Source organism: Amphibalanus amphitrite, unplaced genomic scaffold (genome assembly GCF_019059575.1).
Source record: "Amphibalanus amphitrite isolate SeventyFive unplaced genomic scaffold, NRLGWU_Aamphi_draft 000680F_arrow, whole genome shotgun sequence".
NCBI lineage: Eukaryota > Metazoa > Arthropoda > Thecostraca > Balanomorpha > Balanidae > Amphibalanus > Amphibalanus amphitrite.
Window position 1 is genome coordinate 329592 of NW_024882174.1, and position 27361 is coordinate 356952.

The 27361-nt window shown below is 47.4% G+C and overlaps 2 protein-coding genes across 2 annotated transcripts in view; both read right to left on the reverse strand.

The window, feature by feature from the left end:
• LOC122364516 (frequenin-1-like) overlaps window positions 1–22221 on the reverse strand; it is a 34802-nt gene extending 12581 nt beyond the window's left edge. Inside the window, exons 1-4 of the mRNA XM_043334948.1 lie at window positions 21539–22221; window positions 5829–5853; window positions 4031–4079; window positions 485–574 (exon numbers count right to left, since the gene is read on the reverse strand). Coding sequence (XP_043190883.1) covers window positions 485–574; window positions 4031–4079; window positions 5829–5853; window positions 21539–21602 — 228 coding nt within the window. The 5' untranslated portion in view covers window positions 21603–22221. The remainder of the gene's footprint in view (window positions 1–484; window positions 575–4030; window positions 4080–5828; window positions 5854–21538) is intronic.
• Window positions 22222–22948: 727 nt separating this feature from the next.
• Window positions 22949–27070, reverse strand: LOC122364499. The gene is made up of 3 exons (XM_043334918.1): window positions 26357–27070; window positions 24465–24669; window positions 22949–23275 (listed from the first exon to the last, which is right to left on the reverse strand). Exons 1-3 carry the CDS (start codon window positions 26430–26432, stop codon window positions 23077–23079), a joined length of 480 nt encoding a protein of 159 aa, XP_043190853.1. The 5' UTR covers window positions 26433–27070; the 3' UTR covers window positions 22949–23076.
• Window positions 27071–27361: the final 291 nt, after the last annotated feature.

The window sequence follows — 27361 nt, forward strand, 5'->3', positions numbered from 1 at the left end:
GGGCCGCTGTATAGCACTCGGCCCATATCAATACGGGGTCGATGGATATGGCCCGGGGCACTGGCGCTGCACCGGCTGATAACGCCCCAGACAGTAATTGGACAGGCTCGGGGTGGGGTCGGGGAGGCGTTCGAGGTGGGGCCGGGGAGGGGTTCGGTCTGGGGGGCAGTATTACTAGACAAAATCTGTTCAGATATTTTTTTTTACGGTGGCACACCGCATGGCTTTGATGGCTTCTGGGCGAAGGCTAATGTCACGAGGGAGTTTGTTTTCCTGATTGCAAGACCGTAAATAGACTAATGCCGTGGGTAGCAAATGACCTTCGATGTAAGGCAAACAGAGTCATATGCAGGAGCACATACTAAAAAGGTGCATGCATATCAATTATCCACCCTCCTAATACATGAGACTTTTGCAGAACGTCTGTGACGAACTGAAAAAGTATTCTCATTCCTTTGGCGCGCCTTATAGCTGCGGTTCTCACCTTGTTTTCGTCGAACACCCGGAACACGAGAGTGGCGAACCGGGTCGGGTCGCCCTGCGGGAAAAACTGCTTGTATATGTTGATGAACCCCTGAAACCAAACCACATTTTGTGAGGCACGTTTTACGTGCTTGTAGGAAGAAATTATAAAGATGAGTACAATTACGCATGTTCGTTGCAACATACTTAATGAACCTTAATGAATTAATAATTAATACAGGGTGATATCCGAGGCTCACCATTTCATAATAAGTGTACCATATATCTGCCCAGAATAGTCCGTAGCGTGTTCGTACATGGCTGAACGGTCCGGGCAGCTCTATGAACGGTCCGGGCAGCTCTATCGGTAATATTTCCGCTCCATTTGACGTCTATCCGGCTACTTTGGCCATTGGCCCCGAGTAGCTCGGCTAAAAGCATCAAAACGAATGGCCGAAACGGTCCCAAGGCTGGTGGCATCTGATGTATTTTGATGGTGTTTCTGGAAATTGTTGAGAAATGTCGCAGACGAACGACAACGTGGCATGGTTATCACATCTCTGAGTTCATAGCCATGGCGCACACTAGTGATGGCACAGTGACATGGCACTCATCACAACATAGTACCGAAAGTTTATATACCAATACAAAGTCACTAGTGCCTAATTGGAGATTGTCATTTGCATACAAGCTCCATAGTGATAGACTCTGTAGTGCGGGGGATGATACGATCATAGTTTGTACATCTTATTTAACTTAACATCACCGATATTACTGCATGTCGAGTTTATATCGAGTTCATTGTGCCGTTCTGCCGCTGAAACAGTCACCCATGTGAGCGTTTGTGTAGCTCGCAGACACTCTCGACCTTTGCCTGAGGCTCCCATCCACGGCATCAGTTAATGCAACTGTTTGACGATCGCGCCGTGGCGCCCGGCTATTGCTTGGACGGCTTCCTGGCTGCGTGCCAGATATAGCCTGTTACGCTATTGTGCGTCCAGGGACGACCGAACGATTCTGCGGCCAATAACCTTCCGCTATTGGCCATCATTTCTGCAGGATATAATGCCGCTCAGTTCGCCGACATTTAAAAGCCAGCCTATATTCCTGAACGCATTTGGTGATGGTATTATGATGGCTGGGCGCCCATAAAGAGCAGATAAGCCATGCAGCCGAGGGCGGTGGTCAAAGATGTAGGGGGACATCAGTCAGCTGCGCAGCTCGCCTTGTGGGTCCTTCGGCCAACACCACCGACCTCCCGACCGGACGCGGCTGATGACCAACGCTGAGAGCACGGTCCCGTTATTTAACTATCGGGTGATGACAGCACACATGCACTGTATTGGGATTTGAGAGCCCAAGATAAGATCCTAGCTTTCCGAGAACCTGTTCTTTATCTTTTGGTCCTTCGAACCGTCATGCTCTAAAACCACCTTTGCTTTTTGCTGTCAGGCCTTCCTCTACGTCATGAACGTACAGGGTGGAAAGTAATTACGCGAACATACTTTTTCGTCTTCTAGTAATGAAAAAAACGGCGGTGACATAAACAATATATGTTTTACTTTATCCTTATCTAGTTGCGATGCATTGACATAGGCGTTCCGGCATGATTTACATCAGCATGTGAAGATCTGTTGGCCAAAGCTCAGCCCACACCTTATGGAGCTGTCCACTGTCCAGTGAGGTAATCGGTGTTGGTGGCTCCTTGCAGCTTTTAGACGGTCTCCTGAGGAGTCATCTGGAGATTTTTAATCGAATTGAGGCCCAGGCGTTTCCCAGATCAGCTTTTGTATGTCCTGAAGAAAAACAGGTTCTCACAGCACCAGTATTGCGTTTTGTTGGCCGTGAAAGTAAGGATTTCACCAATCACGAAGAGCAGTTTCTTTGCGTCAGGCACAAAAGTGCGCTCAGTCATTTTGTCCCTTTCGTTGCACGGTGGATTAGACAGAGACACTCGTCTTGGAGGATGTTCCACCGGTTGTATACTTTATTTTTAGTGACCTTTTTTAGCGCTACACGCAATTCTGACACCACCCGGGGGCTCGTGACCCACTGATGTGTTCCTTTGCCGGATGTTTGAAGGTTGGGACGGACGGGACATAGGACGCAACAGCAGCCCTCAGAGCAGTTGTTCTGCAGGTTTGACGGATGAAACAGTTTCACAGATGTCTCACCCAACCACAAATCCAGCTGCCTGTCCTCCTCTGTCCATCTTTGATTGTCTTTGAAAAGCTTCAATTAACAATTCTGCTGTTAATTCGTGAATTTTGGTCATCCCGAGGGTTTGTACGACTTAATTTTCGAATTTTTGCGTATTAATGTGCGAATCGTGATATCTTAGATCGGGTACCCGGCCAGAGTAAGCTATTTTGCCAGTTTTCGGGTCGACTGGCGTCGTTTTGTCGCCGACATGGTGACCACCCGCCCGGCGGCAGAATTCGCCGAGGGGTTGCTGCCGCGCGGACGGCTTTGCTTTTTAAGTCCTCTCAAGTGTTATTATGTTAAAAAAAACGTATAATTGTGCAATGCTGGTGCTGAGACCACTACGAATCCCTTCTCCGCCAATCCAGCGAAAATAATCATAAACGCTTTCCCTGGCAGCTCCAAATTGAGCTCTTTGCCCATTTCGGTCTTGTGCAGCGTATGGTGTCTGCACCATTTTAAGTCGAGAGGTGTTTAAGACCTTCCAGGTCATTGTTCAAAGTTGGGTCACTTTTGGTAGATGAGGCGACAACAAACACGACCAATTATGTTCCATGACAGCCCGTACTCATAATAATGCTCCACTGACGGTCAAAATTGTAAGAAAATACATGTTCGCGTAATTACTTTCCACCCTGTATATGTTCCAATAGTCTGTAAGCATGTGTTCTCTTGTGCGTGCTACTCGTATGGTCAGCAATCAGTTAGCGAGCGCCTGTGTTTGTCAGAGCAGCAATCCAATCCTCCGGCGCACCGTACAGGCTCGGTGCTCGATTCTCGACTAATGGCCCTTCCTACGGCTTCCTGCCAGCGACTAATGACGTCGCCGCCTTGGCGCTAGCGCCGATGGACGGCGGCAGGTCGGTCCGTCCCCACCGGCAGCATGTAGGCCCGTACTTCCAATAGCGGACGGCAGCAGGTCGTTCCGTCACTACCGGCGGACAGCGCCGCATACTCGGCAGGTCGGTACTTTCGGCGGCAGGTCTGGCCGTCTCCTCCAGCGAACGGCGCCAGTTTTACCATATCATCTCCTGTGTGCTGCCATTTCACGTGGCATGTCTATTCCGGTGAGCCACCGTGTCATATACTGACGCTGCTCTGTCTGGCTTCCTCGCTCCGTCCTGCCACTCATCTGATAGGGTCTCCAATTACGACACGGCATCAAACAGCGTCCGGTAGACCGGCGCCTGATGAGCCTCTGAACCCGACCGTAATTACACCGTCAGACTTGATGTAAAGGATCAAAATGGATAGACAGTAGACATGCGTCTCTGTCCTTCTTCTTGTTTCCCTCCCCCCTCTCTCTCTCTCTCTCTCTCTCTCTCTCTCTCTCTCTCTCTCTCTCTCTCTCTTCTCACTCACATACCTGCTCTGTAAGGAGGCCGTCTGGACAGTCCTTCAAGAAGCCTTTATGCCTGAAAAAAAAAAAAACAGCAGACTGAATGTTTGTCACCTGCATTTGATACACTTAAGCGAAAGAGTTCCCCCAAAAAATCACATCATCCCGTCAAGACCCAGCAGTTCATGAGTTCCAGCCACCATCAAATGGCGTCACATGTGTCGGGATTGTTGAGTATCGGTCAGAAGAGGGGGGGGGGGAGGGATTAACGAAAGGCACGGCGGCACGGTCAGGTGGACATAATGGGACAGTCAGATATGTACGGTTAGACGGTCAGAAGCATGGTGGGATGGTAGAACGGTAGGCGGCGGCACGGGGAGGGGGGGGGGGGACGCCCGGTGTGGCGGCACGGCGGGACGGCCCTGAGAGGCACGGTGGGACGGTCAGAGACCCCACTGCGGAACAGTCCTCGTTGGGAGGGTGACACACTCAGCGGCGGCAGGCGGAGGAACGGTCAGCGGCTGCGGCGCCGGTCGGTGGCCAGTTGCCGGAATGGATGGGAGGTGATTTGTCCGAACGGCCCCCGGTGGTCGTTGGGCCCCGAGTGGCGGTCTCCAGGCCGCCGCCACAGGCGCCACCGCTGCGGCACCTCTCACCTCGGCCGCCCTGACACTGGTACCTACTAGTGAACCAGTGAAACTGATACTCGCCAGTCGTGTGTGGTGGTAATACATCATACGAGCATGATCATTGGTCAGTGCTGGCCAAATCCCTTAACCCTCGCCGGCACAGGGGGGGGCTGATGCACCCCCCTAAGGTTTTTTCGCAAATAACTCGCGTAAAAAGCGGCCGATCGCAACGAAACTTTCAGTACCCTCGCATTGATCAATTTTACACCTACCCTGAAAATTTCATGACCCTGACCCAAATGACCTTTGACCTGTGACCTTTTTCCGAGACCATGTTTGGCCGGAATCGCGATTCGGCGTATGTCGGCTCGCATTAGCCGCGCGTTTGCAAGCTTTTCGTGGTTTCAAACGTTCAAACATGTGATTTGATGTTGCTCCCATACATTAGGGTGGGTGTCAAGGTCACCTGAAGGTCAGGTCAGGTCATTGACCTTTGGTGACCTCGGATGACCTCGGTTCACTTTTTCGAGTTTTACATGTTTCTAGGCTAGTTTTTGGAGCTGAATTCGAATTTAGCAACCATTTGAACATTTACGAAGTAGTTTTGGTGCCTTCGTAACATGTTACGAAGCTGTCAGAGGCGGTTGACACGTATTACGAATACCCGTCACAACCCCTACCGATTGACCTGACCTGACCTGACCCGACCTGGTCTAAATGCTTAAAGACATCATCTCTGATCAAAACTAATACGATATTCGTGATCGCACCCCGGAAAACCACATAGCAGCCACAATTTACGACTTTCTAACAGGTCCCGATTTTCCCGGTTTTCGGGTCATTGACCTGACCTGGAAGGTCACCCGATGACCTAGGACCTTAAAATTGGGTATCATCGGCTTTCTCTCGTGAAGGGCAACACGCTCGTTTTTTCCGCGAAGCTCTAGCTCGATCAGGGGACAAACGCGAGGGGGGGGGTCGTACCCCCCCCCCCCTTGTGCCGTCCAAGGACGCAAAATGGCCTGTGCCGGCGAGGGTTAAATTGAAAACAGATTAACGATTGGTGTGTCGGTAGACTTGAACCAGACTTAGGTATACGTTTGACATCCTAAATTTGTTGAATTAAAATTGGTACGTGCATTCATGAGACATGAGCTAATACGGTTTGTAAGTCATCAGTTCAACACAACACTCACCATTGCCGGATCTCTTTTTCCGAAACTGTAAGGAAAGAACAGAACAATGTCAGAACAAAGAAAATTTCAACTAACAAAACAACAACAAATAGTGTACCGAAACACATCATGTAGGAAGACAGAGCTTTCACATGATATTGACTTGAATCACATGACACCAATCACGATGTGCATATTGTAATGCCCACCAGGCCCTGCCCATTAGGGCGGGTCATCCGAGAACTTTTTTTCGAGGACACAAAATGAAGACCAAAATTCCTACGGAGCATGTCACAAGAAGACTGTGTGAATTTTTTCAATTTTTTTGGTTGAGGTTGCGGGTCGCCGCAGCCAATTAATCAACCGAGTTTTTCGCTACATTTTCACTGCACGCGAGTTTTGAGCACAAATATCATGTAATTAATTATTTTCAAATATATACCTTGAAGCTTCAGCTATTCCTCAATCCTCAACCTATTCTGTAAGTCTGTTGGCTGTATCTCTCTAACTGTGGCCATGGTGCCATGCTCTCTGTATCGGTTTTCCGCAACTCGATCGCAGCGCCATCTCTTGAGAGGACTGTTAACCTTGCGTCGGTCGAGACAGTACAGTGCAATATAGGAATGCATACAGTGTATCAGCCCAGTGCACCCTATTCGTCCCTATTATTCGACCCTATTCGTGCACCCTATTCGTCGGTCTATAGCGGTGTGCCAAATTTGAGTGCAATCGACCCGGCCGTTTTCGAGATCTGGAAGCGACACCCTGCACGCCTGCGTCTTACGCCTACAGCCTAAACGTTTGTTTAGGCTGCACGTGCGCACGTGCAGGGTGTCGCTTCCAGATCTCGAAAACGGCCGGGTCGATTGCACTCAAATTTGGCACACCGCTATAGACCGACGAATAGGGTGCACGAATAGGGTCGAATAATAGGGACGAATAGGGTGCACTGGGCTGATACACTGTATGCATTCTGCTGATGCGATCTTAGGACGCTGATGAAAAAACGTGAGGCACAGGAGCGTATATAGCGTGAAAGCTGTCAATTGCAATTAAATTAGCCATGAAATTTACATATTAGGGGTTCACCTGACTTTAGCACAGCCATTAATCGCCAAGTGCGATAGTGTCCGCTGGACCTATTAGTCATTTAATTCTGCGCTGAGACTTCAGCAGCATTATTTTCAGTTTTGGCTTCGATTTCTTGCATGTAAATTTAACCTTTTTTAATGCAAACCTAGTGTTAGAACTGAACAGTAGCAGCTCAATTGCAGAATAAGTACTAAGTTAGCCCGGCTTCATCTGACAGCAGACTGAGGATGAGTTGCGAGGTATCCTGCTGATCGGCGATCCGCGTATCATATCACTGCCCGAGTCGCGCGTTCTCATCGGACCATCAGATCCCATTTTGATGACCTATTGGGGCTGGGCCACCGCAACAAGCAGTGGAGCATCGAGCTTTGAGGGAAACTGACCTCCGCAGTATTAGCTGCTAAGCGGTCGCCGGCGCAATTTGTGATCCCAATCATGTGACATTGTTGCAGTTAGTGGAAAGGAGCCTCCATGTCGAAACGGAACTAATGCCGCGTGGTGGTCCTCGGTGACACTTCACATTCTGTTCTCGGATAGGCAAGTGATTACAAAGGAAATGCCCTTCTGCATTTTACGTGCATAAGGATGCGTCGTTTATCATGATAAATAGGATAGCCGTGCTGGATCATCGGCTAGGACGAGCCTGCTGGACGAGCATATTGCTTCAGTAAATGAGCCGGTAGTCAGTGCTTATTCTATTTTACACCAAAATCAGACAAGGGCCAAATTATTAAACAAGTTTACAAGACTTGTGGAAAAGCCACTGGACTAAAGCCGCGCCGATCAGTGGACCATTTACTAAGAGTGCCTGTGCATCGAGCAGGAACCGTTCGTGCCGTTTCGGGCAACGCCATGCAGTCCAGATCAGAGAACACTTCTGAACAGCCCGGAAGCAGACTTCACCTCTTGACAAATCCTGAGGTAGCTGTCAGTAAGGAAGCTTGAGCCCTTGAATTTGGTAAAATGGCTTACGTTGGCAGCTTGCAAGTTACGTATTCCGTCGCGATCGCCCATCATACAACATATATTGACCAGCTTCGAACTATCACCGAGTTCAATGTAGTTCACTATGTCCCAATGTGGTCCGAAATTACGGAGTAAACATTGCAGAGACGGATTACTCCAAAGCATCCCGCTATTGCGAGACCTCTCAGCTCATCGGTCTGTGTCATTTGCCCAGTGATCGACAGGAATAAGTACCGGGCTCACTATAGGAAACTTTTTTGGACTGCCACTAGCCGATACAGACAGCCAGCAAACAGTGCATACGCTGCGATGCTTGCTGAACTAAGGAATGGTGATAAAAAGACTCGAGACACTTACGGCAAAAAAGTATAAGAAGTGAATGAGGCAGGAGACAAAGATATGCGATTCTATCAGCATTTTGCAATAAACAAGTCATGCACTACATGCAGCTCATAGATCGGTCCAAAAAACGCGTTACAGAGTCACCAATAGCAATCTCGCTGGAAGAGGGACGAGGGTGACCTTCGACCCGCTGCTTAGCAAATTAATTTCGATCCGGTGCATACCCATACTCACTACTCAGGCAGTGGAGCGAGCCGTCCGGCTCCTAACTTAGGCAGCATACGCTGTTGTTATTAAGAGAGCACGTCTCAGTTACATCATGTGTGCCATCAGGACGCAATGCAGCGCTCTCATGCCGGCGTTTGAATCAATTATCGAAGTGTGATTTTCTGTCCTAGGACGGTAAGGTGGCTGGCTACATTGCATTCAAAAATGATCATACGGTTTGGACTGATTTTATCTGTCTGCAAAACTTAATTTAACTGATAAACATATATCAAAGTTAAGCATCTCGCTGTTTTCTTGGCGAAATCACATAGCATCCGGAGCAACTTAGTATATGGATCGAATGGGTACAACTCACCTAGTGTCAAATAAGGAACACCAGACACTTAGGAACACCAAAGAACACCATATACCCGACGTGGCAGCGGCAATTTACCCTGGCAGCGGCTGCGTCAGCTTTTAACGGTCGGAAAGCCGTCAAAACCAATGTTATGCCAAACTCGCTCAATAGATGGCGCTGGTTTCGTTGCGCTCAGATCGCCGATGCTAATCGCTATTCTGAGCACGATTCTGCCACTGGGGTTTCCAAACTTTGTGAAGAGGTGGGGGTAAGCATGTAGAACTAGGAAAGTGGTAAATATAGTATCTTTCTCGATTTTTTCCTACTAAATTTTGCAAACAACGAGAAAAATTAGCAAAAGTGGTCTCGAAAAACCGTGGACGGCGCGCCCAGTTCCTTTTCAAAAATTCGCAAAAAATATGTTTTAACCGTTTTATGGATCAGCCCGTAGGAAAATCGCTCTTCACTTGAAAACTTTTTTCATCGACCCGCCCTACTGCCCATGACGTAGTAAGTACCTGCAGTAGGTGTACTAAGACCTTTTCCTTCTAATCTCTCCATCTGTTTGCAATGTCTGACGGCTAGAAGTGTTCGTCCGTGTATGTTGAGGGTGAAATTCCCCCTTTGAATTGAAAAATATCCTTAATCCTTATTGCAGCACTCCGAATCTACATAGTGCTAATTTGCCCCCATACAACGTTGTTCAGCAAAGGTATTTTAGAAAGCTCCCAAGAAAACATTATCAACTAGGTATTGCCAACTGTAGAGCGTAGTTAGTACATTCGTTTTGCAGTGTTCTCGTTATGCATCTACATAGGGTCCATATTTAACAACGACGTTCCGATTAAATTAAACAGTCCACGATTCGCCTGTTTTTTCGTTTTCCAATAAATTCCTGTTGCTGTTCCTCATATACGTCTTCGTCATCAAAACCTTATACTCATCCCCTTCCTCTCTTCCCTCATTTTCCTCTATCTCCTTCTCTTCTCCACTCCTCCTTCTCCTTTTTCTCTCTTCCTCTCACGCCTCCAGCGCCTATCCAGCACTCGTTTGTCCCATCAGTCGCAGCTTAGTCGCGTCGCGCGGCGGATGCCTGGGGCGACGGTGGGCTCATCTTCTCTCGCCGCCCAACCCAATTACGGCTGAGCCGGCTGGAGACTGCGTGAGCCGGCGCCGCAGTAGGTATACCGTCAGCGTCAACACGTGGCTCGGTAGGTGCTCATGGCCGCGCGCCGGCGCCTAGACGGACGGTAGCAGAGTGGAGAGGTCAGAGTGAAAGAAGTGTCAAGTATGTAGAGCGATCACAGATGTTACAGCAGAATTCAGCTAAGCAAATAAGGCGGATTAAACGGTATTAATCAAATTGTTGTGCCTACAGCTAGGTATTGCTAGATTCGCTCATCGTATCAACATATGCACGCACCTAGCCTATTTATATCCTTAAAACAGTTGAAGTTACAGAAACGGACCGAAAACTGAACTTCTCACGGTCGTGCTCAAGTTGTGCTGCATTGGCGCAGGTCATTAAGTTGAACAGCTTTGCGCCATGCCACGGCATTCAACCGGATGTCATTACAAACTTGGAAGGTTGTTGAAGGCTGGAGGCCGAGTCTGCACTCAACTCACCAGAGTTAATGATTAACTCTCCTGACCGTGTGCAGTCCGAAAGACTGCAGCTGCCAGTCCGCTTGGGTGCAAGCAAACTTTAAAGGGACTATCCCACCTTCTAAAATGTTGTTAAAACCATATAATTAGATAAATAAAAGAAGTTGACCTTTTCTCGACATCAAAAATGTAAAAAGCCGAATAATATATTTTAAAAAACGGTGAGCTTTCGGCCACTGGCCTTTATCAAACCAACGTGATAACAATGTTAAAAGCAGAGTATATAGAACACCGTTAAAAGACGATCCTGTGAATAATCTGTCTGCCATTTTTCAAAAACCGAAGATCGTGATATTTTAGGAAAGGCGCTACTCATAAGGGCAAACTATTTGATAGACCGATTGTCTACATAGTGTCCGATGTACGTAACATACATAATATACAATTGTACACGTAGCTGTCAAACACACATCGTATGGAAGGTATGTACACTAACGCCGATGTACATCACACACATAACAAAATAATATACACATACACATATTAATCGATTGAGTTGAAAAGGCTACACGCTCACAAGATACACATGATACAGGCGCTTACATGATTGGCCACGACGAAAGATTTGAGTTTATGTGCGGGCGGTTTGCTTTTATAAGTAGGGATTCTGCGATTTTTTCTGTCCGGGTGGTCTTTGGAGCGATAAAGGACGCGAACCTGAAGAGGAAGGGATGATTTGTTTAGCGGCGCGCCGGGGTGGTGCTCACGGAAGTGGTCTCCCATCGGGGTCCCTTCGGATGCGCTCAAGGCGTCTCGTAAATGTTCGTTAAATCTTAGTCGAACAGGTCGTTTTGTCTCGCCAATATATGTGCCGTCGTCACCCTTTCCTTCACACAACTTACAATTTAGCCTGTAGACGACGTTCTTCTGTGTACAATCACCTGAAAAATCTGATTTACACATGTTGCATCGTGGGCCTCCAGGGCAGATAGGTTTAGATAGTGATGATCTAACCAGTTTGTTTCGTAGCTTTTGGGGGTTCCTCCATGCTATCCTGACAGCTAAGCCAGATTTCCTAACTTTACTTTGAATTTTGCATAGCAGTTCTTCATCTATGTAGGGGAAGCCGGGGGAAGCCCGGCATAGTAAGCTCTTTTTCATTTTTATTACATACCATACCTACGTGCTGTATAAAATGTTGATATCCTGTTAGCTAGCTAAGTTCATTGGCCGTGTTTTCCCAAAATTTCGGTTTCGTGGAATAAGTATAAGGTTGAGAAAATCGAGTTTTAAAAAAGTATTGATTTTTCTGGGGTAAGCCCGGCATAGGGGTAACGCCGGCCACCTCCCCAGCGCTTTACAACGAGTTGATGAAACCATTATGTGTCTTCCAAACATTAACGGAAAGTGAAATATTAAGGTACTGATTAGCTCTGGACATCTTAGAGTTTATGTCCCTACTGGTATTTTAGCTAGCGTCTACCACATATACAGTACAGGTCGATGAAAATCGTGATGCAAAATTGACAAAAAATGTGTATTTCAAAATTCCTTAAAATTTCTTTTTCTATTTACCTTAATGCATCATATTGCATATCATTCGACTCGGCTGATGAAGAAGAACACAACGACACCATTTTTGAAGCTCTAGCTTCATTGTCTGTCGCGTTATCTGCAAAAACGTAGTTTGACCCTAGTTGACCTTAAGTGACATGACTGGCTTTGTCTATGATAACATGTTTATTTTCGAAATTTATCTTTGATCTAGGTGTAAACCAATCCTGCTCAGTACCTATTATCTCATGGAAAACAGTGGTTTAGTGGCATTGCTCTCGGTTGGGGGTAAGCTTGGCCACTCGCCCGGGGTTACCCCAATGTGCTAATTTTTATTTTAGAACAGCGATATTCGAAAAAATGTCATACTTAAGCCAGCCTGCCTCGTCACCCCTCACTACAAACACTTAAACGGTCCTTACATAACATTCGTATAAATATTAGTACTGTATGGTATATCATTAACAGTGCAACATATCTCACTTTTTAGCTAAAAACCCTTAAAATATCATTTTTGCGCTATAACTTTAACAATATGCAATTTTTGTTAGCCTTAACTTTTTGCTGGCGTTACCTTAACTGCCACGCTGAAAGGACAAACAGTTGAGCATTTTATTGTGAATAATTTAGCCGGAAACGGGGTGGCCGGGCTTCCCCCGCGCCCGGGCTTCCCCCGGCTTCCCCTACGGTAAACATAAGAAGCCATCTTCGCCCTTGTCTCGACTAACTTTACCCATCCTGGATCTGGACCCTTGCTGTTTGACCTCCCACAAGAGCCTTCTAAGAACTTTCTCTGGGTACCCATTTTGAACCAACAATGTCCAAATCTTGTCTTTACTCGCCCTCTCTTTAGCACTGCTCGAAGAGTTCCTGATCGCTCGCCGAAACTGACTACGGACTATGTTTTGTTTAGTAGACTTCGGGTGGGCTGATTTATAGTGCAGGATGATCCCTGAGTTCGTAGGTTTTATGTAAAGTTCCGTTTCAATCTTCGTAACCTGGCCCTGGGTCACTACTGTCACTAAGGTATCTAGGAAGGCCACACCCGACTTTGTACCGGAATGCTCCATGGTAAAGCGGAGTGTCGGATGAAGCGAGTTTAAATGCGACAGAAAATCTACTAAAGCCTGCTCTCCATAGGTCCACACGCCTGCGTAATCGTCAATGTACCGAACCAAAAAGGACGGTTTCTGATCCAGGTTTTCTAACGCTTTGCGCTCAAAACGATCCAGAAAGAGAATGGCTATGGGAGGGGCACATGGATTGCCCATAGCGATCCCTAGTGTTTGTCGGTAAAATTTATCATCAAACCTAAATACGTTCTTGGTGAGACAATGCTGAAGGAGATGTTTAATATCATCCTGGGAGAGACCGAAGGTATCCACCTCATCCTGGTGAGCCTTTCTTTGGTGAGCCTTCTCTTTCTGGATCGTTTTGAGCGCAAAGCGTTAGAAAACCTGGATCAGAAACCGTCCTTTTTGGTTCGGTACATTGACGATTACGCAGGCGTGTGGACCTATGGAGAGCAGGCTTTAGTAGATTTTCTGTCGCATTTAAACTCGCTTCATCCGACACTCCGCTTTACCATGGAGCATTCCGGTACAAAGTCGGGTGTGGCCTTCCTAGATACCTTAGTGACAGTAGTGACCCAGGGCCAGGTTACGAAGATTGAAACGGAACTTTACATAAAACCTACGAACTCAGGGATCATCCTGCACTATAAATCAGCCCACCCGAAGTCTACTAAACAAAACATAGTCCGTAGTCAGTTTCGGCGAGCGATCAGGAACTCTTCGAGCAGTGCTAAAGAGAGGGCGAGTATAGACAAGATTTGGACATTGTTGGTTCAAAATGGGTACCCAGAGAAAGTTCTTAGAAGGCTCTTGTGGGAGGTCAAACAGCAAGGGTCCAGATCCAGGATGGGTAAAGTTAGTCGAGACAAGGGCGAAGATGGCTTCTTATGTTTACCGTACATAGATGAAGAACTGCTATGCAAAATTCAAAGTAAAGTTAGGAAATCTGGCTTAGCTGTCAGGATAGCATGGAGGAACCCCCAAAAGCTACGAAACAAACTGGTTAGATCATCACTATCTAAACCTATCTGCCCTGGAGGCCCACGATACAACATGTGTAAATCAGATTTTTCAGGTGATTGTACACAGAAGAACGTCGTCTACAGGCTAAATTGTAAGTTGTGTGAAGGAAAGGGTGACGACGGCACATATATTGGCGAGACAAAACGACCTGTTCGACTAAGATTTAACGAACATTTACGAGACGCCTTGAGCGCATCCGAAGGGACCCCGATGGAAGACCACTTCCGTGAGCACCACCCCGGCGCGCCGCTAAACAAATCATCCCTTCCTCTTCAGGTTCGCGTCCTTTATCGCTCCAAAGAACACCCGGACAGAAAAATCGCAGAATCCCTACTTATAAAAGCAAACCGCCCGCACATAAACTCAAATCTTTCGTCGTGGCCAATCATGTAAGCGCCTGTATCATGTGTATCTTGTGAGCGTGTAGCCTTTTCAACTCAATCGATTAATATGTGTATGTGTATATTATTTTGTTATGTGTGTGATGTACATCGGCGTTAGTGTACATACCTTCCATACGATGTGTGTTTGACAGCTACGTGTACAATTGTATATTATGTATGTTACGTACATCGGACACTATGTAGACAATCGGTCTATCAAATAGTTTGCCCTTATGAGTAGCGCCTTTCCTAAAATATCACGATCTTCGGTTTTTGAAAAATGGCAGACAGATTATTCACAGGATCGTCTTTTAACATTGTTATCACGTTGGTTTGATAAAGGCCAGTGGCCGAAAGCTCACCGTTTTTTAAAATATATTATTCGGCTTTTTACATTTTTGATGTCGAGGAAAAGGTCAACTTCTTTTATTTATCTAATTATATTCAATATGTTCCTCGCTCGAGCACTTAGTAATATTACCAAGTTGTTAAAACCAGTTAAATTGTGCCCGAATTTATAGATTGGATAACCAGGAACACGGTTCTGGCATTTATTTTTCATTAAACATCTTAGGCTTCCCATATTCCAAACACAAACTTTCAAATATGTGACGTCACAGCCCAAAATTACCTCCTTCCCCAGGCCACATTACTGTCATAAAGCTGATTCTTTTTACTCTGTAGGCACCACAACAAAGTTCAGACCAAGTTTTAAGCGATTTTTCAACGAACAAACCCATTTAAATCAGAATGACTAAACGAGGTGACGTCACACTAACGGTCGCTCCATGTTGAAGATAGGGCCTTGTACAAGGCCCATTTTCAAATGAAGGGAACGAATTTCTTCAACACCAAGAGGCCGCGGGGGTTGCAACCTACCTAGATAGATAGTGGTTTCTGAACCTCGCCGAAAACTTGGCTATCTCAACTCAAACCCCATGTTAACCCTAGAACGCCTAGGGGGGGGGGGGTGTCCGGGTGTATCAACCCCCCCCCTGAGGTTTTTCGAAGTGCACGCTAAACGGCTCGTCGTAGCGGGCTGAAATTTTCAATACCCTCTGGGGCAACCTTTGCGCATCTTTTGCCGAAAAAAATTGATCGGGTCATGTCAGGTCACGGAGTTATGACGTCATAAGAGGTACAGCCTCCGGCCGACAGTTACCAAACGTGTGCGCCGAATCCCTAGGTTTTCTGCCGGTGATACCCACATTGTTTGATGGATCATGATGAAACTTCCCATGCATGTTGGGGCAAGCATTGGCTATCGTGTGGTGCAAGAAAATTGACCGGGTCAGGTCAGGTCACGGAGCTATGACGTCACAAGAGGAACAGCGTCCGGTACTATTTTTGAAAAGCGCCCGAACCACTATTTTGCTAATTCTTGTCACCTCAATGGGAATATGCAAGAATATTAGCTTCTATAAGGAGCAAATGGACCTCCCAAATCCAAAAATACATTCAGATTTCAAAAAATTAAATTTTGATTTTTCGAGTTTCTGCCGCCGACTGTGACCTTGCCGACTTCCGGCGCTCCCAACGCGCCATTTTTAGAGCAAGGGAAACGAAATACATACCAAACGATAGAGAATTGATCAAGGAACACGATAGTGAAGGTTTCAAGTCGATATCTCCCACCGTTTTGCCGCAATCGCCGCGGAAAGTTGAAAAAGTTTGATTTTTCGGAAAATTTGACCTTTGACCGGTCATAAGTAGGTCAAATGTTGACCTAGGACCAAAAAATATACCACCAATCGCGAGATCTCGTTGAGAGCAATCCGTTGGTTTTTTCCGCTAAGCTCTACGACCTTCCGTTTCGAAACGCCAGGGGGGGGTCGTAACAACCCCCCCCCCCCTGGTCGTTCGTGTTATGAGAAAACGCCTGGTCGTGCGAGGGTTAAAGGTGGGATAGTCCCTTTAAGATAGAGCAAAAAGAAAAGCACCAGTGAACTCAGCACGTCAAGGCGCGTCGAATGATATACTTTTTAGCTTGCTAAAGTGTACTTAAAGTTTTTCTTAAATTTTAAGTAAACTTAAATTAAGAAATTAAGTTAAAGTTAACCAAATTGCATCATATCGCATATCATTCGATTCGGCTGATCACCAGGAACACAATGATACCATTTTTTAAGCTCTAGCGTCATTATGTGCCAAGTTATTGGCAAAAACGTCATTTGACCTCAGTGGACCTCATTTGACCTGACCCATGGATAAGTACACCAAACAAAGAAGCACCAAGTGACCTGCTGTTAAGTACTGTGGTTTCAAAGCACAAAAGTGATGGAACGAAGCGGATATCTCCAGTATTTTCCGAATTTAATATTTTCCCATAGGCTTAAAGGGACTATCCCACCTTCTAAAATGTTGTTAAAACCAGTTAAATTGTGCCCAACTTTATAGATTGGATGACCAGGAACACGGTTCTGGCATTTATTTTTCATTAAACATCTTAGGCTTCCCATATTCCAAACACAAACTTTCAAATATGTGACGTCACAGCCCAAAATTACCTCCTTCCCCAGGCCACATTACTGTCATAAAGCTGATTCTTTTTACTCTGTAGGCACCACAATAAAGTTCAGACCAAGTTTTAAGCGATTTTTCAACGAACAAACCCATTTAAACCAGAATGACTAAACGAGGTGACGTCACACTAACGGTCGCTCCATGTTGAAGATAGGGCCTTGTACAAGGCCCATTTTCAAATGAAGGGAACGAATTTCTTCAACACCAAGAGGCCGCGGGGGTTGCAACCTACCTAGATAGATAGTGGTTTCTGAACCTCGCCGAAAACTTGGCTATCTCAACTCAAACCCCATGTTAAAGGTGGGATAGTCCCTTTAAAGGGACCCTCCCACCTTAAAAAAAGTTAATGAATTGGCATGAAAGTGATGTCGCTCGGTTCAGAAAGAGCAAAAACGAATATCTACCAAATTTCATCGAAAAATATTCACCGGTTTTCAAGATATTAGACTTTTACTTTTGTTTACTTTTTGGGATCTCCGCTGTTCCTAGCGACTTTATTTGAAAGTGCGGCATTTGTTGCGCACAAAGCAGCACATACCACCGCGTGCTACAAAACGTTTTAGTCAAACATTTAACGGACGTTCGAAAGCCTGATGACGTCATCAGATTCCCGTATTGGTTAAGAGATAGGGACCACGCTGGTCCCACCCTGCAAGTAAAGGGAAGAAATTTCTTGAACACCATAAAGCTGCGGGGGTTGCGACCAGGATAAATGGTGGTTTCTGAGCCTGGCCGCAAACTTGTCTATCTCAACTCAAAACTAATGTTAAGGTGGGAGGGTCCCTTTAAGCTGAATGGATTTCGCTGTCTGTTTTTTTCTCTCTCTGTCTCTCCGTCTCTGCCTCTGTCTCTGTCTCCGTCTCTGTCTCTGTCTGTCTGTCTGTCTGTCTGTCTCTCTCTCGCTCTCTGTCTGTCTGTCTGTCTGTCTGTCTGTCTGTCTATCTGTCTGTCCGTCTGTCTGTCTGTCTGTCTGTCTGTCTGTCTGTCTGTCTGTCTGTCTGTCTGTCTGTCTGTCTGTCTGTCTGTCTGTCTGTCTGTCTGTCTGTCTGTCTGTCTGTCTGTCTGTCTGTCTGTCTGTCTGTCTGTCTGTCTGTCTGTCTGTCTGTCTGTCTGTCTGTCTGTCTGTCTGTCTGTCTGTCTGTCTGTCTGTCTGTCTGTCTGTCTGTCTGTCTGTCTGTCTGTCTGTCTGTCTGTCTGTCTGTCTGTCTGTCTGTCTGTCTGTCTGTCTGTCTGTCTGTCTGTCTGTCTGTCTGTCTGTCTGTCTGTCTGTCTGTCTGTCTGTCTGTCTGTCTGTCTGTCTGTCTGTCTGTCTGTCTGTCTGTCTGTCTGTCTGTCTGTCTGTCTGTCTGTCTGTCTGTCTGTCTGTCTGTCTGTCTGTCTGTCTGTCTGTCTGTCTGTCTGTCTGTCTGTCTGTCTGTCTGTCTGTCTGTCCGTCCGTCTGTCTGTCTGTCTGTCTGTCTGTCTGTCTGTCCGTCTGTCTGTCTGTCTGTCTGTCTGTCTGTCCGTCTGTCTGTCTGTCTGTCTGTCTGTCTGTCTGTCTGTCTGTCTGTCTGTCTGTCTGTCTGTCTGTCTGTCTGTCTGTCTGTCTGTCTGTCTGTCTGTCTGTCTGTCTGTCTGTCTGTCTGTCTGTCTGTCTGTCTGTCTGTCTGTCTGTCTGTCTGTCTGTCTGTCTGTCTGTCTGTCTGTCCGTCCGTCTCTCTCTCTCTCTCTCTCTCTCTCTCTCTCTCTCTCTCTCTCTCTCTCTCTCTCTCTCTCTCTCTCTCTCTCTCTCTCTCTCTCTCGCTCGCTCTCTCTTTCTCTCTCTCTCTCTTTCTCTCTCTATATATCTCTCTCTCTCTTTCTCTTTTCTTTTCTTTTCTTTGGTAGTTGAGCTCCCATCTCTCATATACATTTTTGCGACTTAATGAACTTCACCTGCGAAATAGGGCCATTCATTCATGTCGGCTCGTTAAAGGGACCCTCCCACCTTCAAAAAAGCTAATCAATTGGCATAAAAGTGATGTCGTTTGGTTCAGAGTGAGCAAAAATGAACATCTACCAAATTTCATTAAAGAATACTAACCGGTTTTGAGATATTAGATCAATTACATTTGCTTATTTTTCGGAGCCTTCGCTTTTCTTACGACGTCATTTGGAAGCAATAATTTGGTATCTTAAAAGAGTGGCAGATGTTACGCGCAAACGACATATACCTACCATCACTGCTTCACAAATATGTTAGAATAAGATTTTAAAATCGCTAGATCTGCGCTGACGTCACAAATTCAAAGGGGGCATTCAGATGCAATAGCCCCTCTGAATCCAAAGTACTGCAACTTTGAAGTTAAATATCTCCGAATTAAAGCCTTTCTCGATGTTGTGAGTACCCAAACCGGTAAGTGCAAGCCAGGGACCCCAATTTGGCTATCTCTACTCAAAAGTAAAAAAACAATGTTAGGGTGGGATGGTTACTTAAATATGATTCTACTAACAAAGCGTCGGGTAGTTGATATTGATCTGCTAGCTAGATTATATCTAGCCATCCTGCTAGCTAGATTATATCAACAGTGCATTCTTCACAAGACTAGGGGTGACGTCTGGCACCTCAAATCCCTCTTCTGTCAGTCACATCGTGATTGTAGGTAAAATGAGGCCCGGGTGCCCTTATATTATCCGCTACACTGGGGCTCCGCTTATGTGACATAAGTGGTCTGCTAACGCGGTATGCACCACTCGCCAGCAGATTGTTTTATGATTATTGAATCCCGTTTGAATGCTTCGTCACATTCACCCATACAATTCTTACATTTTCAGGATTCTGTTCCCTACCGACATCCGTCTCTCGACGAGTCGACTGTCGCCATTGTTTCACAACATAATCGCGCCTTTGTAACCGTTTCCAAACAAACCGATCTCGTGCCATTGCGCTCTATAGGGGTACTGCGAAACGCCAGCGTTCCGGTCATTGTTTGGCAGTGTCGCTATACGTCAGAAACGCTCACTCACAATCCTGTTCCACCTCACAATGGCCAACAACGTTAGCATGTTTGCTAAACAGTTCGAGAAAACGGTTCCCTCCAGTTAATCCTATGTAGTCAGCCTTTGGTGCAACGAGAGGCGTTGGCTCTCGCTTTGGCAGTGGCAACTGGCACCTTCCTTATATTGTACGGCCGACCATAAATTATGACTGCGCTGCGATGAGATCGGCTATATCCAGTGCGTGCTCCCAGATGCTGGACACGTCGCCCTAAATGGAGCCGCCTTTCGAGCAGGACCGGACGTCATTCAACGCGCCCGTATATATCGCACAGAAAGGGAATACAAATACCTGCCAAGCTCTCAGCTTTACATTTTTCAGAAGCAGGGCAGAGCGCTGAACCTACAGAAATACATTCATTTATATTGATTTAAGTGCTACTTACTTTCCATTGGTCATACCTATCCCTTGCACAATGCACATTCATTGAAGGCATTTTGAAAACACTGGGAACATAATTAAAACGGGTGTTTGGAGGTACACCTATAATGTAGACTGCAAAATTTGATTTTAGAATTGACCATGTGTGATCGTTTCAGTTTTTCTCCAATGCAAATACAGATGGACGTGAACCGCTAAACGTAGAGTAAAAGTGTTTAGGTAAAAGGTGTTAAAGGAAAATCACATCATCAGACGTCTTGAAACCGAATTCAAGCGGGAACGCAATACAGTAATAGTATGTAACTAACACAAATGTAGCAGAACATCTCAATGCATGGCACAGGTGCATCGCAGCCGGCTGGTGCATTTAGATGAGGGACGAAGCGAGTTTTTGTAGGTGGGCATGCTTTTACGTATAATTTGTTTTATTCGTAGTCTGAACAACTATATCTTTTTTTCAAATATCAGCGTGCATGGAAATCTGACCACTATTTTTGTACCACAAAAAAACTTAGGCGCGTGGTAACCAAACACGATTTTTGCCAATGGTATGTGACAAGCTGCTGGAAGTTTGCAGCCGAAGTTTTGGAAGTTAGCTTCCTAGGAATCCTAACTTTCTGAAGCATATTAATTAAACGTCTTTCTTTCTTAAAGACTTAAGTGATGATCAGCTTACCAACATTAAACGAAAGTCAATAAGAATGTTTATAAAATAAGAAACTTCAGAATAATTTTGTAGGCTAAATGTCGTACCTACTATAACCAGTTACCACTACACTTCAACCTACTGTTCATCGCACTTAATGAAATACTTGATGTTTTTAGTCATGTGAAAATGTCATCTCGGATTCGTAAATTATCTTCTAGCTAGCCAACTTTTAGCTTCCGAAGAAAAACAATAAATAAAAGTACGTATCGTTAATTTTTTAGACACCGTCTGTTCGGCGGTACGCTCTTTTAGGTGACGTTATATAGCTCTTGATAGGTGACGTGATTACGTGACGGTAAGTACAACTGCGTTTACAAAGTTTGAACCACGTGCCTAGCTGATTAAGCCACAACATCTAAGAACAGATTTTGAAGCTCACAACCCAACCCGGTGTCATCTACACGTGCACAAATCGTTCAAAACTCAAGAGCACGTATGCATGCGAGTATATACCCCGAAGTCCTTCGGGCTCCCGGAGCCGGTCCAAAGACATACTCACAGTAGGTCATCGTCATCAGGGTTTCCACCGTCTCCGGCTTCAGCTTGGAGTTCTTCTTGCCCATACCGCCGTCTCTGAGGACTGGTCCAGCGCCTGCTGACCGTCTGCTGACCGTCTGCTGACCGTCTGCTGACCTGCTGCTGACCACCTGCTGATCACCAGCTCAGCACGGCCTACGGGCCGCTGATGCGACCCACACCGGCGCCGCTGGCCACTCTGAGGTCTGAGAAGTCAGCTCGCCAGGTCCGCGCTGCCCGATGAGCCTCTATTGAAGCGCGTGCCTTCGGTCATTGGGGAAGCCTCGTGTAAGCTAAACCACTGTAACTGCACTAGCGGTATCAGTAATCGCTATATCGACGGTGTATTCGTGCGGATGCATCTGTTTCAACACCACATAAGTGTAAAGCTCTCACTACTTTTGACTTTCGCAGTTAAACGGCGATTGTTCGGGGAGATGGGCTGTGCTCTGGTTAGAGCTGTTGGCCGATTACAGCACCGGGCACGACGCCCTGCGGCACCAATGTGTCTCACGGTCACGTCACCACATGATCAGTTACGGAGCACCAGCGGGGACGTGGATGTTGTCAGTCACCGGTAGTCGGGTCGGGTCAGGTCTCCGGCACCCTGCAGCACCGTCCGACTCGGGGGCGGGACACCACTGGGACGGCGAGCGGCGGCCGACTGTCGCTGTCGGCGATCCTAGCCCCGTCGGCGGCGGCGGCGGCGGCGCCTGCGTGCGGCTCGCTCCCCTCCTCCTGCCGCCACCCATCCGCGACCCGTGTCATCACCCACGACAGCAAAGCGACCCCCACCCGCGGCCAAATAACGACCACATCTGCACCAGTCGGCTCCTCTGCGCCGCCACCCTCGCTGCGAACCCGTATTGCCACACCGTGCTGGAAGCATCGCCGTCTGATGTCCCGACTTTGTCCCGGCATTGAAAGTCATTCTGTTATGGTGGTAGCAATGTGTGTGCGTATGGAGGGGAAGGGGATAGGGCTCCTCATGCCGTGCTTAGAATCTGACAACTGCATTGCCTCAGCTTTGCAACTGCAGCTTTGTACTGTACCCATTACTCAGGGGAGCAGGTTTTGAAGCATGCAACGACTCAGAAAACGAAACCGTGCAATGTTCATCTATGTATTGCAAAATTCATCAATAATACATCCACTCCAAAGCTCCCACGTGGCCACCACACTAAAGGGCAAACAAAGAACAGAGCCCAACTCAAATAATGACGCATACCTGCTACCATGATATTGTCTCACACGCAGTCTGTCACACTTCTTGCAGTATGGATATCAGGCCTCCTCTCGTTTCTGTCTTTTATGCCCACACAAATAATGCCTGCAACTTTCGACTTTCGACGTAAAATCTTAAAACAATCCCAACCAAAATACTCGTATGATCTTTTGCCAGAGCGCTGGAGAGCAGACACAAGTGTTAAATAAAGCAGTTCTTATAACAAACTCGTTTGCCATCTTCTTCAAATGATTTGTGTACGGTGTCGTTCCTCAGATAAGTGTCGCGCCGGTCTGTTAGGGGCAGTTGGGCATGTTGATGAGGTTCGCGCCGGCCACTGTGCACTCGAGGGCGATCATAACAGTGGCGGAGCTGATGTACGACGTGTCCGTGGTGACCACCGTCGTCGTCACCCTCTTCATGTACGTGTAGAGGAAGCGGCCCTTCTTGACCGGAGTGTGAGACAGCGACGACTCCAGCGCCGTCACCGACCGACTGAAAATAGAGATCAAATAGAAAAGTTATACCAGATGTTACTATCAGTAAATTGACATTCGATACCCATGTGTAGAACGGCTGTCTGCTTAACATGGCACGAATATCATGAGTCGTCAGGATGATGATTGCGATAAATCAGTAAGAGCTCCGGAATAGGTATTGTAATTATAAGCAAAAAAAAAAAAAAAGGCTCGGTCCGAGAATAGAGCCCTCGGGCACACCACTCACAGCTGGACACCAATCTAATGGCACTTCAACAACGCGCTGTTGTCTTCGACAGGTAAGATTTTAAAAAGCGAGCATCTGTCCAAAAATGTCGAAACACGTTTCCAGTTAGCACGGCAACAGTCGATGATCGTCACTCTGAAAATTGCGCTTAAGTCGGTGTGTCTCTTCCAGTGAATAAATAATCGGTATTAGGGTCCCCTAATAAAGTTTAGTGGCCCCTCTGGAGTGTGAAGACCAGCTGGGTCGGAGGTGGGTTGGGGAGCGGCAGTCCGTGGGGAGGGGCGAGGGCGGGGAGGGCGAGGGAGGAGACGAGAGGACAGACGCCAGTCAGTGAGAGGGGACGACGGTGACAACAGAGGCGGGCCGCGAGTGGCGCGTCTGGTGGCGTGATTGCGCGTGTGTGGTAGGATAGCGTGCGTGTGCTGGCATCACGCAGCCTCTATCGTGCACGGTACGGTGGTGAGAGCCAGAGCGGGACGCGGACCATGGACTCCGCGCAACACTACGGACCCGGCACCGTTGGAATGGCAGGTGGGTCCGGTCCGCCGGTATCTGCATCGTAACCACGTGCTGTGTGCAGTGTCGTTGGCTGTATGTATCGTGTTCGGCGACTGACCTGGGAATGTTAGGTCAGTTCGGTACGAGGCCTGGCAGAGGCCGGTTCGGACAGAGGCCGGTTCGGTGAGGCCGGTGCGGACAGAGGCCGGTTCGTGAGGCCGGTGCGGACAGAGGCCGGTTCGTGAGGCCGGTGCGGACAGAGGCCGGTTCGTGAGGCCGGTGCGGACAGAGGCCGGTTCGTGAGGCCGGTGCGGACAGAGGCCGGTTCGTGAGGCCGGTGAGGACAGAGGCCGGTTCGTGAGGCCGGTGCGGACAGAGGCCGGTTCGTGAGGCCGGTGCGGACAGAGGCCGGTTCGGCGAGGCCGGTTCGGCGACTGATGTAAGATCAATAAATTCTTACGCTGCGGTGGATGGAAGGTGCTCGGGCGCCCCGTGGCCCTTGGGCTGGCTACGGCGCCGGCGCCGGCGACCCGAGCAGGCCGGCGGCGAGGTGGCGAACCCGGTGATGCAGGTGTACAACTTGGTGGTGACCGTCGACGTCAGCTCGGTGATGGTCTCGGTGCGGTGCTGCACCAGCACCCGGCCGGTCGGCTCCAGACGCGCATCTGCACGGGCAAACCGTTCAAGTGCACGCAACTTACTATAGGCGTCAAAAATCTTGGGCTTACCAGTGGTGACTGGTGATATACGGTATTTTACAGGGTGATTCAGAAAAGTGTCCCACATTTGTTTTCTGAGTTATTTAAAAACTTGGTAACGCAGACACATGTTTATTGCATCAAAAGAAGCAGCATTTCATGGAGATTTGTTTGGAAGCAGCCAGCATGGCATAACGTGACAGGTGCAGTCAGTGGAGCACGTGCTCCAGATGGCGTCCATTTCGCGACAGGCACAGATCAGCCCTGTGCTTGACTTCTGCTGCCACTCGGGCGCAGGTGGCAAGAGGAATCCTGCGGACTTCACGCCCGATGGCAGCCTTTAGATCTGAGAGGGTTTGGGGGCTGCCTTGGTAGACGCGGCTCTTCAGATACCCCCAGAGGTAGAAGTCGAGCGGCGTTAGATCCGGGGAGTGCGCCGGCCAGGGGTGCGCCGTTTTCCGGCTGATCATGCGGGCACAGAAGTGCGTCTCCAGCCACTCGAGGGCGATGTTGGAGGTGTGAGGCGTCGCACCGTCCTGCTGGAACCAGAAGAAGTTCAGCTGTGTCTGGTGTTGAGCTTGTAAGCGTTTCCAGAAGCGATTGAGCGTTGTTGTGTACCGCTCTTTGGTGATGGTGGCTGTCGATCCGTCTTGGTTCTGGAACCAAATGGGTCCGATGATGCCTTTGGCGCTGAAAGCGCACCACGCCGTGACCTTCTGACTGTGGAGTGGCTTTTCCATCACGATATCAGGTCGCTCAGCGGCCCAAATCCTGCAGTTCTGGGTGTTCACGTAGCCATCAAGGTGAAAGTGCGCTTCATCACTGAACCAAATGTTCTCCAGAAAGGCTGGATCGGATGTGCACTTTTCAGAAAACCATCTGGCAAAGCTAGACCGCTGCTCTTGATCGCTTGATGTCAACTTGTGATGAATGGTAACTTTATAGGGCGTAAGTCCAAGGTCCTTTCTAGCGATTCGCCACACAGAGCTGTAGCTACCGTTGACCTCTTGTGCGAGCTTTCGCAGTGATTTTGAGGGGTCGTCGTTGATAGCCGCCTGGACTTTTGCGATGAATTCTGAAGTTCTAGCAGAAGACTTTCTTCCACTCCGACCCTTGTTTAGGTTTCCGACGGATCCCTCTCTCAGGAGCTGTTCACAGAGTCGAAGTATTGTCTTTCTATCTGGAGTTTTCCTTGTTTGAAAATGGGCCCGAAATTTCCGTTGCGTTAAGACGATTGATTTGGTCTCCCAGTAAAACTGCACGACCTTTACTTTTTGTTCCTTACTCAAAGGCGACATGATTAACAGTGTTCTCACCTACTTAAAATAAATTTACATTGCACGTGCTTACTTTCACAGCAAACAAAACGTGTTTTTGTCGTACCATGCGCTTTGAATTTGAAAATGAAATGTGGGACACTTTTTTGAATCACCCCTATGTCCATTTTATAGTTGCATTCTCATCTGTCTTAGGTTCGTTGACGCTTTGAGGCTCGGGTGCGGGAGAGTCTTATTCTGTGGATTTGCCCTTAGAATTACGATTAAGATTTAAAGCGTCACCACTCACAAGGGCCGACGGAAAAGTCAGCTCCTAAGTAAGGTACAGGTCAGAAGCCCCTCAGTCCTCATACATAGCGGCTGCATCAACTCCTTACCTGTGGTGCCCAGCAAGCAACTGATGGCCAGAGTCAGCAAAACTAGCGTGAGCGCTGAAAGAGCGCGAGACCACATCTGGAATATATCAAGAACGCAGAGACGGTCATCAACGCTTGATCTGCACACTCAAACATGGTTATTTGGGCATTCATGATTAGTTATATACCGGGTGATCATTTTTGAATGATACAAAAACATTTGTTAATATCAGCCATGTGTTAAGCTGGATAGTTAAACCAAACACATACATACTAGTTTCTCGCGTTTATCGTAACACAAGATGAACAAATTTCAATTTATCGCAACATGTTTATCGCAACATTTTTGCCTCGATTTATTGCATCATCTAGGATGTTGCAATAAACTTGTGCATCTTTTAATGAAAGGTTTTGCCTATCTAGGAAGAAAAAATTCGGATATGTTCCTTCATGGATTGAATCGCTGCGTCGCTCGCCGGTGAGGCACGGAGGTTGAGATGCTGGAGGGACGGACATGCAATAATTCTTGAGGTGTACCTATCAGGTGCACGATGGACAGATTCGGTGCTTATCTTACGTTTATTCGCATATTGTGGCATATGTTCCCATCAATTAATAGTCGAAGTCGAGCACTCGCCGGCCAAGGGGGGGGGGGGGGCGGGTGCCGCCCCCATACTTTTTTTTTGGCAATAGCTCGGAACACGCCCGCGATGGAGAGCTGAAACTTGGCATACCTGACCTTTGACTCAAGCCGGATCTTGTGAGATCAGCCGTATTTTCAGCTCAGGTCAGGTCAGTGACGTGACCTATAACATAAGTGAACCTATGCACGGTCCTCAGATGTCGCAACTTCGCAACGCCCTCAGTGCTAGAGGAACTTTCACAGGGAGATGAAACTTACGAAGATGTAAGTTTTATCTGTGAGACCTTCAGAGGTCTCACAACTTGTATATATCTCTGATCTTTTCCTAAAGGTCACACGTGGTTAGGTCGGTTACGTGACCTCACCATTATTAAGTCAATGGG

What these genes read in the sequence shown, in the direction of transcription:
- LOC122364499 (XM_043334918.1), bottom strand. Translation starts at nt 26,432, where the DNA reads ATGTGGTCTCGCGCTCTTTCAGCGCTCACGCTAGTTTTGCTGACTCTG. An exon ending in TTGCTTGCTGGGCACCACAG is followed by an intron (nt 24,670 to 26,356) that starts GTAAGGAGTTGA and finishes TTGCCCGTGCAG; the next exon opens with ATGCGCGTCTGGAGCCGACC. An exon ending in CACCTTCCATCCACCGCAGC is followed by an intron (nt 23,276 to 24,464) that starts GTAAGAATTTAT and finishes CTCTATTTTCAG; the next exon opens with TCGGTCGGTGACGGCGCTGG.